This window comes from Cnephaeus nilssonii, assembly GCF_951640355.1.
Source record: "Cnephaeus nilssonii genome assembly, chromosome: 4".
Classification (NCBI taxonomy): Eukaryota; Metazoa; Chordata; class Mammalia; order Chiroptera; family Vespertilionidae; genus Cnephaeus; species Cnephaeus nilssonii.
This window is the reverse complement of record NC_137075.1, coordinates 93,240,602-93,253,285: the sequence shown is the minus strand read 5'-3', so window position 1 is coordinate 93,253,285 and position 12,684 is coordinate 93,240,602. Positions and strand designations below refer to the sequence as shown.

At 39.3% G+C, this 12,684-nt stretch overlaps 1 protein-coding gene across 1 annotated transcript; it reads right to left on the bottom strand.

Moving 5' to 3' along the window:
• Window positions 1-7,012: 7,012 nt before the first annotated feature.
• Window positions 7,013-7,477, bottom strand: LOC307097507 (large ribosomal subunit protein eL27-like). The gene has a single exon (XM_079767647.1). It carries the CDS (start codon window positions 7,451-7,453, stop codon window positions 7,043-7,045), a length of 411 nt encoding a protein of 136 aa, XP_079623773.1. The 5' UTR covers window positions 7,454-7,477; the 3' UTR covers window positions 7,013-7,042.
• Window positions 7,478-12,684: the final 5,207 nt, after the last annotated feature.

The window sequence follows — 12,684 nt, the reverse complement described above, 5'->3', positions numbered from 1 at the left end:
ATATAGTCTCCTTTTCTTCCGGAGCATGTAGCTATCCAATTACAACCTAACTTTTCCCACCCATTTACAGGGAGGTATGATGACTTAAGTTTGCACTCATGGAAAGCGGAAGGAAGTGGTAGGGACAACTTCCCCATCACTTGCTTTAAAGGAAACCCTTGGCCTGGACTTCTGCTCTCTCCTGCCTGCTTAATGAAAATGGCAAGGTAAAGGCTCCCTACCTGCCCCAGACCATGTTGGGAAAGGGAAATAACCATCTGTGTGTCGCAGTCTCTTTGTTATATCAGCTTAGCCTGCACCATTACAAATATAAGTGCCTCCTAGGTACGAAATCTTGTGTGACATGCTGGGGATGCAGCTTAGCAAAACACACATGGCACATGGCCTCATGGAACATACAGGGTGGGGCAAAAGTAGATTTACGATTGTGAGTATGCAAAACTCAGAGTTTATTCTTGTATTATTATGTATTAATTCTTGTGTTATTTTCCATACAAGCAACTGTAAGCCTCCTTTTGCCCAACCCGGTATAGTTTAATGTCTACCCTAGTCTTCTGTCTTGGAATTAAAATGTGTGAGACAAGTGTCCACCACACTTAACAATCAAAACAAAACAGGGCAGGGAGCAAGAGTATAGAAGTGGAGAAAGACCTGAGCTTCAGTGCCACACAGATCTAGGTTCAAGCCCTTGCTCTCTCTTTTACTAACCATATCCTTGGGGCAAATCATTTAACTCCTGTGAACCTCATTTTTCTCCTATGGAGCAGGAATAATAGAATTGTGGTCACAATAAAAAGGATTAGACATGTGAATAACTTAAACTGGGGCTTGAGCTTTAACCAAGTGTGATTATCAGAGTTCCAGCCATTTCACTGCTCTTGCTAGCTCTAATTTTCAGGAGAAGGGGCTTAAAGAAAACATACAAAAAAGAAGAGATATGAACATCATTATCCTATTCAAACCTGTCCCAGACTGTGATGGAAGAGGGAAATAAACATCTGTGTGTCCCAGTCTCTTATATGAGGTGGATATCATTATTCCCATTTTATAGATGAGAAAACAATCACAGAGGAAATGCCACTTAGTAAGTGGCTGAGCAGAATTTGTTTCTTGGCTTGTCTGATTCCAAAGTCCATACTACTGCACCAAATGTACCAAAATCAGGGCCAGTAATCACAGCTTGGATATCAGTCTAATCCTTACCTGTTTATTGATTAAAGAGAGGGAGAGAGAGAGAGAGAAAGAAACATCAATGTGAGAGAAAAACATCAATCAGTTGCCTTCTAGCACCACAACCAGAGATCGAACCTGCAACTTAGGTATGTGCCCTGACCAGGAATCAAACCAAAACCTTTCTGTTTGTTTGTTTGTTTGTTTGTTTGTTTGTTTTTGTTTTTGGTGTACAGGACAACACTTTAACCAAATGAGCCACCTAGCTGGGGCAGTCTAATAGAGACCAATGGCACTTTGTATTTCTTTTATAATTTAGTTAACAGTGTCTTATAATTATGTTTGCTCAAGTAGCTCTCTCTTCTAGAGCATGAACAGCTTGAGACAGGGACTATTTCTTAAATATCTCTGTCTCAGAACTTAGTATGATGCCTGGTATGTACTCAGCACCCTATGGATAATTGCCATCTGAATAAAATGAAGGGATATTAAAAACTGTATTATGAGTAAAAAGAACTACTAAGATGGTTATTGTTTGATGCAAAGGAAATAGAGGCATTCAGTTTTAAAAATAAATGGATGGCAATGAAATATTTAATAATATTCATTAAACGTAAGAAATTAATCCAGAGAGGCACCATGATAGAAATAAACATTTTCCAAAAGTTGTATATTGACTGTTTTGACTTCAAAAACATAGTGAAATGTTATACATCATGTATTAGGGTTCAGTTCACAAAAGCTTTTTTAACCTCAGTTGAAACAGAAGTATTATACAATCGGATTAGAAAAATGTAGCAAACAATATGATTGAAACATTAAAAAGAAAAAGAAAACAGAAAAAAAAATCATAACTTTGTTAAACTTTAATTAGAGAAGGATAAAGAAGAAAACGTTGACTTTAAAGGTCCTGAATGCATTTACTGTGCCTTCCAGTGGGTTGAGAGGTTCGAGGCACTGGTTCTTTATTCTCCCTAATTCCACATCAAAGCTTCCAGTTTTCATTCTCTTTACTATAGAAATATTACCAGCAATGCTCTTATACTGAATAGTCTGGATCAGCCCCCTTTTTTCTCATAAGTGGAACAAAGAGAGGGAGAGAGGAGATAGATTTTTCTAAGATAACTAGAGAAGAATTTGGGGGAAAAAACTGTGAGTTGCATAAGAAAGACTAAAGGAAAAATAATTAAACTAGCCTGAGGGTGCCTGGTGTGAAATTTGCTGACCTATGATCCGTGAAATGTTTTTTTAAAGGAAAAGGATAGCAGGAGAGACAATGACTTGAGGTACTCTTCCATGCTGACCAGCAAATAATACCATTAGCCCAAGGAATTTGGGTTGTTATTGTAACAAACAGGAGCAGATGCCTTGTTGCAGGGGAGGACAGGAGGTGTACTAGAGAAATTTTCCACTTACATAGATATTTTTAAGTTCAGAAAAACTCAAATGTTGTTCTCCATGTCTGTGGAGGATAACACAAAAGACTAATGTAAAATGGGTATTTAAACTTGTTAGACATATAAGGAAGAAATTTCCTGACAAGATATACGTACCAAGGCTATGGTGGCAAACTGGGAAATGAATATAGAAAATGAAAAACTAAGGGGAAACCATTTTGAACTACTTATGTAAAAACTCAGTCACTGTTAAAAAAGATTTAAATTTAATAAATGAGAAATCCCAGGAAATCTTCAAAGCTACCTAAATGGGCTTAGCAGCATAAAAATGATGTTTACTGGTTAAATGAGTGAGAAATTTTTTTCTTGTGTCTTCGATAATGCATGCTTACTTGTTCGTTTCCTCCCCACCTCACTCCTTCCCTTCACTTCACACACACACACACACACACACACACACACACACACACACACACACATGCTCTCAAAGAACATCAATGCAAAAATCACTTCAGAACCAAGGACAGCAGCCCTAGTTAGACAAGGGTATCAGTGACGATTAGAAACTGGGTATGTTGATGATACCCATATCAGGAGCTCATTTGAATTCAGAGTAGAAGTCCTTGGAGCTTAGCTCAAAGTTGTAAGCATCTGACCTACAATACTACTTTTTCTATTCAGAATATGATTATCTGTATTTATTAAAAGCATTGGACACTGTACTAATGTTCTCAGAGTAAATCATTGGCAAAACAGAGGATCAGAGATTACTAGAGCGGGAAAGGTCATGAAGTTATTTCCTACAGACTTTAGTCTGGATATTATGGAAATAATAGTGCTTTTATGTACTTTAAAAATTATGCAAAAATTGACCACCCAGCATGGCTGAGTGGTTGAGCATCAACCAATGAACCAGGAGATCACGGTTCAATTCACAGTCAGAGCACATGCCTGGGTTGCGGGTTCAATCCCAAGTGTGGGGCGTGCAGGAGGCCAATCAATGATTCTCTCACCATTGATGTTTCTATCTCTCTCTAACTCTCTCTTCCTCTCTGAATATCAATAAAATTATATTTTTAAAAATAAAACAAATAAAAATTATGCAAAATTGAAATTTTTTCAAGTTATTATTACTTGAAGACTTAAGGTTTTTATTCAACCAAACTCCAATAATAATCTCTCACATAAAAAAAAATGACAAAATCGAAGAGAAAAAAATTTAGCCTTTGACCCTAATATGTTATCATTTCTTAACAGTTATTTGACAATGGTATATTATCTTATGAAACTGGTTTTCTTTTTAATAAAAACATGACTAATATCTTCATAACCCATCTGCTACATGCCAAATGTTTCAAAAATATGACTGGAATTTATCCTTAATTTTTTTGTCATGGAGAGGATTATATTACTTGAATTTCCCCTAGATACAAACTTAGTAGAAATACATCGAATAACTTAGTGTGTTCATATTCAATTCAAGCATTACCTTTCTTAGAAAGCCAAGCACTCGAAGTCTGAGCAATGTGTCCCTCCTTTTCACTCTTATGGTATAACCCATGCCTATCTGTAATAGAATATTTATCTCATTATATCAAAATTATCCATTTAAATGTCTGCCCTTTAGTTCTATGACCAATTTTGGGGTAGTGCAAAGGCCTTTCTATCCTATCTAATAAAAGAGAAACATGTGCCCACTAGCCACGCCCACAAGCCAATCAGGAGTAAATATGCAAATAAACCTAGCCAATATGGCAGTTAATTTGCATATCCAGGCCAAGACTGAAGACTGAAGACAGCATAGAAGGAAGCCAAGCGCTGCAGAAGGGAGCAAAGTTGCGGAGGAGCAAGCAAGTGGGGCAGTGGGGAAGCAGGCGGGGCTGTGGAGAAGGGAGGGAAGCAGGCGGGGCGGCAGAGAAGGGAGGGAAGCAGGTGGGGCAATAGAGACTGCCGCAGGAAGCCCTATTGCAGGAATCTTCCTGCAACGGGCCTCTAGTTTATTTTATAACTGTGTTTTTTAACAATGTTACATGGAGTCACTATACCATGATTTTACTAGTATTTACAATCTGCCTAAATGCATGAAATGGCAGAAGATACAAGTGTGTAAGTCTACACATTTACACCAATGCAAACATATATACACATTTCTAGCTTCATATTTGTATATTATGCCTAATTTAAAAAGAAAAATCTGCAAAGTATTGTCTACTTAGATACTCTGTCCCTTTTTCCTTCACTATTTAGTTTGTTCACATTGGTGCTTGCAGTGGGATTCTCAGTGCTCATGACCACAGCCAAATACATCTACATAGGGCATCCCCTCCTTGTCCAATCTCTTAGAATTCCAAAGGACTTTCAAAGGACGCTGTGACTTTTGGTGGCTTCCCAAAGGCTCTGTTTGTCTAATTTCCTCCTGACCCCCCATTTCTTGGCATCCATGTTGGAACAGGTGTGAGCAGACACAGGCAGGTCCATGGAGCCCACCGTTCAGTATTGGCACAAGATAAGGCTTCTTTTCCTGCAGGAGATGACTCTGACAATGTTTTCCAGGATGCCTACTTCCAATTAGTGTCATCTTTTGCTCCATGGCCTAGGGCAAATGTCCAGTTTATAATGAGTAGACTCAGGCTGTTCTGAGAGATGGAAACTCATGCCAGAAAAGAAATGCATCTCAGCTTCTTTCCTAAAGTCAAGGAAGACTGGCCTGTCAAACACAGACCCAGTCACTGCTGTCCAGTGCAAGGTCAGCCCCATGTTCGTGAACACAGATGCTAATTTAGTTTCCAACAATGAAGCCAAATGTGTTTCCAGATGTTGAGCTAGGAAGCAACTGCAATTGTTGCAAGCTCATGAAAGAAAATGAAATCCCACTGCTAAGACCTACAAATTGTCCTTGGCAGGCCATTTGTACTGGAGAGCATGTTGATGTAGGCAGCACAGCAACGCCTTTTGTCAACCAGACTCAGAATGATCTTTTAACACCTAACCCATTGTTAACAAAAAATGAAAATTCTTATAAGAAATTTCCTAAAAGCCATAGATTTCTCTACAGTTAATGTGTGTTAAAAAGAGTGTGTGGGGGGGGGGGAGGGGGGGGAATCCTTTTTATAAGACTGTATTCACATGATGCCATAAGCCTATTGGTTGGATCAATTCAATGCCAAACATATTAAAAGATTATTGGATTAGCCCTAACCCATTTTGCTCAGTAGTTAGAGTGTCAGCCCATGAACTGAAGGGTCCTGGGTTCAATTCCAATCAAGGGCATGTAGCTCAGTTGCAGGCTCCATCCAGGGCCCCACTCAGGGTGCATGTAGGAGGCAACCAATCAATGTGTCTCTCTAACATCGATGTTTCTCTCTGTCTCTCACCCTCCCTTCCTTTCTCTCTAGAAATCAATGGGAAAAAAGATCCTGGGGCAAGAATTAACAACACAAAAAAATGTCGACCACTTTTTCTGTTATTGTTGTTTGTTTTTACTAAATGAATGTGGTAAACCATCATCAAGGGGTGACCCTGTATAGACAGAGAGCCTTCACAAAGGCTTCTGTTTAAAATTGCATTCAGTAGAAGAACCTAGTCCAAGGACAGGAGAGGCACCTTGCCTGCTATATTCTCTTACATGGGCCTGGCCCTCATACACAGAAGCCCAACTTGAGGCAACAATACCTTGACCTTTTAGTCCAGACCACTAGCCATGTTTGACCTACTTTCCCATGTCCTCATATCTGACTTTGAAGACACTTTGTACCCTTAGTCATCATCAACTCTTGGTGAACTCGCTCACATAAAATCTTGTAGTCACATTATTGTCCTATACACCAGTAACTATGAGTCAGAGACATGCTTCAGGATTCTCTCCCCAGTCCTTAGGTACCAACCAATAACAGCCAAGCTATTATTCTCCTTTGCCTTCTCCAGTGCAATGAAGAAATAAAATGAATGCTAATAGTCAACTATAAGCAAAGACTGATTTTAAATATGAAGTCACTTCAGGGGTTAAAATATTTGGCAAGTCTCCTCCCTTTTAAGTCGCAGCTAAAATCTCATCTGAATTCTTTCAGGGAAGGAAGGAAGGAAGGAAGGAAGGAAGGAAGGAAGGAAGGAAGGGAGGGAGGGAGGGAGGGAGGGAGGGAGGGAGGGAGGGAGGGAGGGAGGGAGGGAGGAAGGAAGGAAGGAAAGCTGATGAGAACAGAGTTTTTTAGGTATGAGGCACGATGGAATAGAAGAGGCCTGGGCTTTGGAATGTGGCAGGCTGGACTCTAAAGTCACCTTCCATCACACACTTGCTTGTTATGAAAGCCTATGCAAGTCACTTGAACTTCAGCCATAGTTTGCTCATCTGTAAACCTGAAAATTAAATAAGATACGACACTTATGGATATTAAGCAGGAACTTTGGTATTATATAGAATCATTCATTTTTTTCTTTTTTTCTTTTTATGGATTTTTAATGACAGAAACAAAAAATATCTAAAACCGCAGCTTCTGGAAGAACCATTTGTTCTTGCCGGTCTTGTACCTCTCTTCAAACTTGACTTTGGCCTCCCATCGGGCCTTGCGTTTTAGAGCAGGGTCTCTGAAAACGTCCTTGTTGACACCAGTTTTGTCCAAGGGGATGTCCACAGAGTACCTTGTGGGCATGAGGTGATTATAGTTATAAACTTTCACAAAAGACTTGATCTTTGACCTCTTGGCAATTTTCTTCTTGCCCATGGCAGCTGTCACTTTTCGGGGGTAGCGGTCAATTCCAGCCACCAGAGCATGGCTGTAGGGGCGATCCGAGGTGCCATCATCAATGTTCTTTACGATGACGGCTTTGCGTCCGGAGTAGCGTCCGGCCAGGACCAGCACCACCTTCCCGGGTTTCATAAACTTGCCCATTTCGAACGCAGCCACTCGGGCCTAGACCAGACCATTTTTTTCTTTTTTAATTGTTGATGAGGAAGCTGTCCTCAAGCAGTGACATTAGAACTTCTATCCTGTAGTTGTTCTATGCAAATATGAGCATTTGTTACAACCTGAGTGTGGCAGATTACATTTTCCAAAATGGCCACAACACTATTTCTAATCTGCTTGCTTTTCCACTACCTTGCCATACCCCTATCATTTTTTTATTTCCCCTTGACCTAGGCAGACCTTTCTGACTTCCTTGACATATAGAATGTGGTGGGAGGAGCTGTGCATGTCTTTCAAGATTAGCTCATTAAAGCGACACAGCTTCCTCTTGACTCTAGCTCAATGCTTGTCCTTGGGACCAAGCTACCATGTTGTAAGGATGTTCAGGACACATGAACATGCTACATAGAAATGTTCTAGCCACCAGTCTCAGCTAAGGTTCCAGCTACTAGAAAACATCCACTGCCAAGTGTACAAGTAAACAGCCTTCAGATGGTCCTAGCCCCCAGCCTTTGAGCTGCTTTTGCTGATGTTGAGTGGGGTAAAGATGACTGTCCTCACAGATTCCTGCCCGAGTTGAAGCTTTGTAAGCAAAATATATGCTGCTGTTGTTTTAAGCCACAAAATTTGGGAGTAGTTTGTTAGACAATAGACAGCTAGAGCACTGGCCCTTAGTAAATTAAATGCACTGCTATTAAGTTAGAGTCAAAAAGAATTTTCAAATGAAGTCATAGAAGAATCATTTTGTAAAAACCTGAGGACCTGAAATATTTTGTAACTTGCTTGAGATTCTATATATAACTACTGTTAGGGGTATGGCCTAAATCAAGTCCAATTCAATACTACCCTTTCCACAATATGACTGTGAGTACCAATCAAGTTTGCTGGGTCCAAGGTTCAAGTGACCGATTTGGGACAACTATCCTCCAAGCCTGCCAGAGTTCAGTACAATGTTTCTATGCTCCTCTGTGCTTTTTCTTCCTTCCTGCTTAACAGAAAGCCTGATCTGAACTTGGTTGATTTAATGTGTAAGGTTGGGAGACCGGATGGGATCCAACAGGATCAACTGAGCTAACTAACAAGAGTTTAAAAAAAATGTATCAAATCATGAAAGGACTAAATGTGAACTGAAGCAAGGGAGAGGGCAAGTGTGAGGCTGCTGTTTTTCTACAGTCACTTTTCTGAATATAAATGTCTAGAAATTCTATAGCATTGATTACATGGTCAGTTAGGCAGAAGCCTGCATGTGGCAGACAGAAAGTTTGCCCCATGATGGTTTTATCTTAACAGGAACTAATCTATTATGATAAACTTGCATACATATATAGCCCACTGATTAGACAATATTATAATTGAGGCTAGAGTGTTCCTCCACTCCCATCCTATATAATAAAAGAGTAATATGCAAATCGACCCAACAGCAGAACGACTGGTCGCTATGACGCACACTGACCACCAGGGGGCAGACGCTCAACGCAGGAGCTGCCCCCTGGTGGTCAGTGCTCTTCCACAGGGGGAGCGCCGCTCAGCCAGGAGCCGGGTTGACAGAGCCTCTCCTGCCCCTGCAGCAGTGCTAAGGATGTCCGACTGCAGGCTTAGGCCCACTCCCGGACTGCGAAAGGGCACAGGCTGGCTGAGGGACCCTCTCACCCCCCAGTGCACAAATGTCATGCACTAGGCCTCTAGTTCTAAATAAAAATCAAACCAGGACATAATGCTACCTACCCAACTAGCCCAAGCCTTCTCATGGAACATATATGTGAATGTGACATATACACCCATCTACAAAGTTATGGAAAAGAATAAGGGAGAACATTGGAATGAGAAGGAAAGAGAAGAAAGGCAAAGAAGAGAGCAGAAGAAAGGATTAGAGAACAAGCTTCACTACACTCATCATAAAGGACACACCTTTCTCTCATTCTAAAGGACACACCTCAACAACCAATTCTATTGATCAAAATGTTAATCATTTTTTCCTGGAGTTTTAACTCAATATCTTACAGGAATTCAAAGATTCTCTCCCTCTCTCTCTCTCTCTCTCTCTCTCTCTCTCTCTCTCTCTCTCTCTCTCTCTGTCTCTGTCTTTAGATTCTGGTATCAGTTTTTCAATCAGAGATCAGACAATCTCAAGTTGCACCTATTTTGTAAATAAAGCTCTATCAGAACATAGCCAGACTTTTCAGCTTAGCATTTTCTGTGGCTTCTTTTGCTCTATAACGACAGAGTTGCAGCAGAAGTCTCAAGGCCACAAGCTGAAAATATTTATTTTGTTGGCCTTTAAGAAAAAATCTGTTGACTCCTAGCTTAAATACTACCAAGAGTGTGGTGCTCGTTCTAACTGCTGAGAGCTTGTGGAATTTTCATTCCCAGTGTGGTTCTCTTTGTCTACTTGCTGGTAGAGGGACCTGATGTAAAAAGGCACAATCAATAGGCCACTAATTCTACTATTTCAGTGAAATTGAGAATTTGCTTCATGGAAACTCCCCACAAAGACTCAGTCTTGAATCAGCTTGTACTAGTAGAGAACACAGTTAAGGTGTTTTATAACTGCACTTTCTTCCATTTAAAACATTTGCAGCATTTTGTAAAGATGTTGTTGAACAAGAAGTGGCAGGAATACCTTTTGTGAACCTATCTTCATCCATTAACTACAGACAACTAAACTACCTCTGCTACTTGAGCAAGTTCTGCTTCAATAAGAAAGTCAGATTTCTTTCTCATTTAGCCACAAACCACTGATTTTCTTGTTCTGGGGAGGAAAAGATTAGAAAGATGAAAGTCAGAACAACATGTCTGTTATGTAGTTTGATGTTAGGTCTCTAGAGCTAAAAAAAAAAAAAAGAAAGAAAAAAAAAAAGAAAAATCCTAGGGAGAAATTTAGACCAAAAAAAAAAAAAGAGAGGAAAAAAGCAAGAGAATGGAGTATAAAAATCACAGAGGAGAGTGAAGCTATAAATCATTTTTATTGTTCTTACCTGAGTTCTTCTAAAGAGTCACATTAAATGGTTATCTAAGCAAAGTGAATTATTTTCAAGGTTTAAAACAGAATGAAATGTCGATACTGGCTACTGTTATAGAACATCTGAAATTGCCCCAAAGGTGATAAAATGCACCTGAGGAAGGAGCCAGGAGAAGCACAGCAGTGTTGGTATGTGATATTCATACATATACACATGTGCACACACACAGACACACACACACAAAATGGCTTGAAAATAAGGCCCAAAAATGAAAACAGCAAATTTAAACATGTAGGATAAAGAATGAGGAAGCTTAGAGAGGCTGAACTTTTTGTTTTGCTTTGTCTGAATTTATAGTGTGGTTTTATATGTGGCTCTGAAAGAAAAACAAATTGGAAACACTTCTGAAAACATCTCCATACATACTTCAGTGTTCTGATGCCTTTCCAACTCACGTAAACTGGGTGCTAATGGCTCATTATGGCATGCAAGATCCATGTATGTTCTCATAATTCACAGGCAGTTACTCTGTACTTGCCTATAGATGGTGAACTTCCATCACATTTAATCACCCATTTTGTCAACCCCAGATGTTGACTAACTGTAAAGAATTGTCTTCCAGATGTGTTAGATTTTCACATGTCTCTGTCAACTCCAAGAGAGTATGTGAATGCTTATTTGAATCAATGACCACTGACAGATCTCTCCCAGATGTCTCCTTGGCAAAAGCGCCCCCTTTTCTGGAGAAATCAAGTTGAGCAGTGGCTTCAATAAACATTAAAATGCATTAACCACCATTCCCCTATAATGTCACCATTTGTTTTTAGAAAAATAAAAAATAGATGCAAATTAGCAATGAGTCTCACCAATTTGGTATCTAGTATAAATGATGATTTGATAATGTTATAAAAATTATCAGGCCTCAAACTTAAATCCAAATGAAACAATGTCAGCATCAGAAATAGGCATAGTAAGTTAAGTAAAATGTTTCCCAAAATTGTAGAAGTGGTTTGGACCTAGAAACTTCATGAAATGTTGATTGTCTTTTGTTTAATAATCACTTTTTAATTTCCATTTGCCTTTGAAATTTTTTTATTTTAGGCAAAAATAGCAAGTACCTTAATAAATGAGGTTTGCAAAGTCCCAAGTCAAACAAAAAGTTTAGACTAGTTTCAGTTAAGCATCCAAGCTTCTGAGTATTGATTAAAATTTGGTTAGGCCTGGCCTGTGTGGCTCTGTTGGTTGGGCATCGTTCCATGCACTTAAAGGTCGCCAGTTCAATTCCCAGTCAGGGTGCATGCCCAGGTTTCAGGCTCAATCTCCATTAGGAGGAATGCAGGAGGCAGCCCATAGATGTTTCGATGTTTCTCTCTCTCTCCCTCTCCCTTCCTTTCTCTCTAAAAATCAATAAACAGCCGAAACCGGTTTGGCTCAGTGGATAGAGCGTCAGCCTGCGGACTCAAGGGTCCCAGGTTCGATTCCGGTCAAGGGAATGTGCCTTGGTTGCGGGCACACCCCCAGTGGGTGGTGTGCAGGAGGCAGCTGATCATGTTTCTCTCTCATCAATGTTTCTAACTCTCTATCCCTCTCTCTTCCTCTCTGTAAAAAATCAATAAAATATATTTAAAAATCAATAAATGTATTTTTAAAAAACTTGGTTAGAACTCTGGGCTTTCACCACTCTTCCAATTTTGATAAATATGGTACTGTCTCAACCTATACAACTTAAATGATCTAAGAATAAAGCAAAACTTGAAATAATTTCAAAGTAAGTTTTTCAAGAGTTTTTCTTTTTCAAAGTAGGAAGGCATTTGTTGTTTTTTTTGTTTTGTTGCGGTTTTTTTTTTTTTTTTTTTTTGCCTGCTGTAGAGTCATCAACCAATGATGAAAATGAAGACAGTAAAATGTTATTTGGTAATTTTAGTTACAGATCAGTAACATGAATTCAAATAGTTACTAACAGGATCAGTTTGCCACCTTAACAAATGAATGAGATTTACTCTGTGATTCAGAAAACCTGGATGGACAACAAACACCTAAATTTTAAAACTTTTCTAACATTCTGGTTTTCTAGATAATTGATCAATCAATTTTTCTATTTTAATTAAGACATTCGGCAGCTAATATCTTACTGTGAACTAACGTTAGATGGCCAGAAATGAGTTTCCAAACTGTGCTATGTTATTGACGCAAAGCATTTTTCCTACTCTGATATTTATTAACAGTCTTTGGAATGATTTATGATGGGATGCTAAC

What these genes read in the sequence shown, in the direction of transcription:
- LOC307097507 (XM_079767647.1), bottom strand. Translation starts at nt 7,453, where the DNA reads ATGGGCAAGTTTATGAAACCCGGGAAGGTGGTGCTGGTCCTGGCCGGA.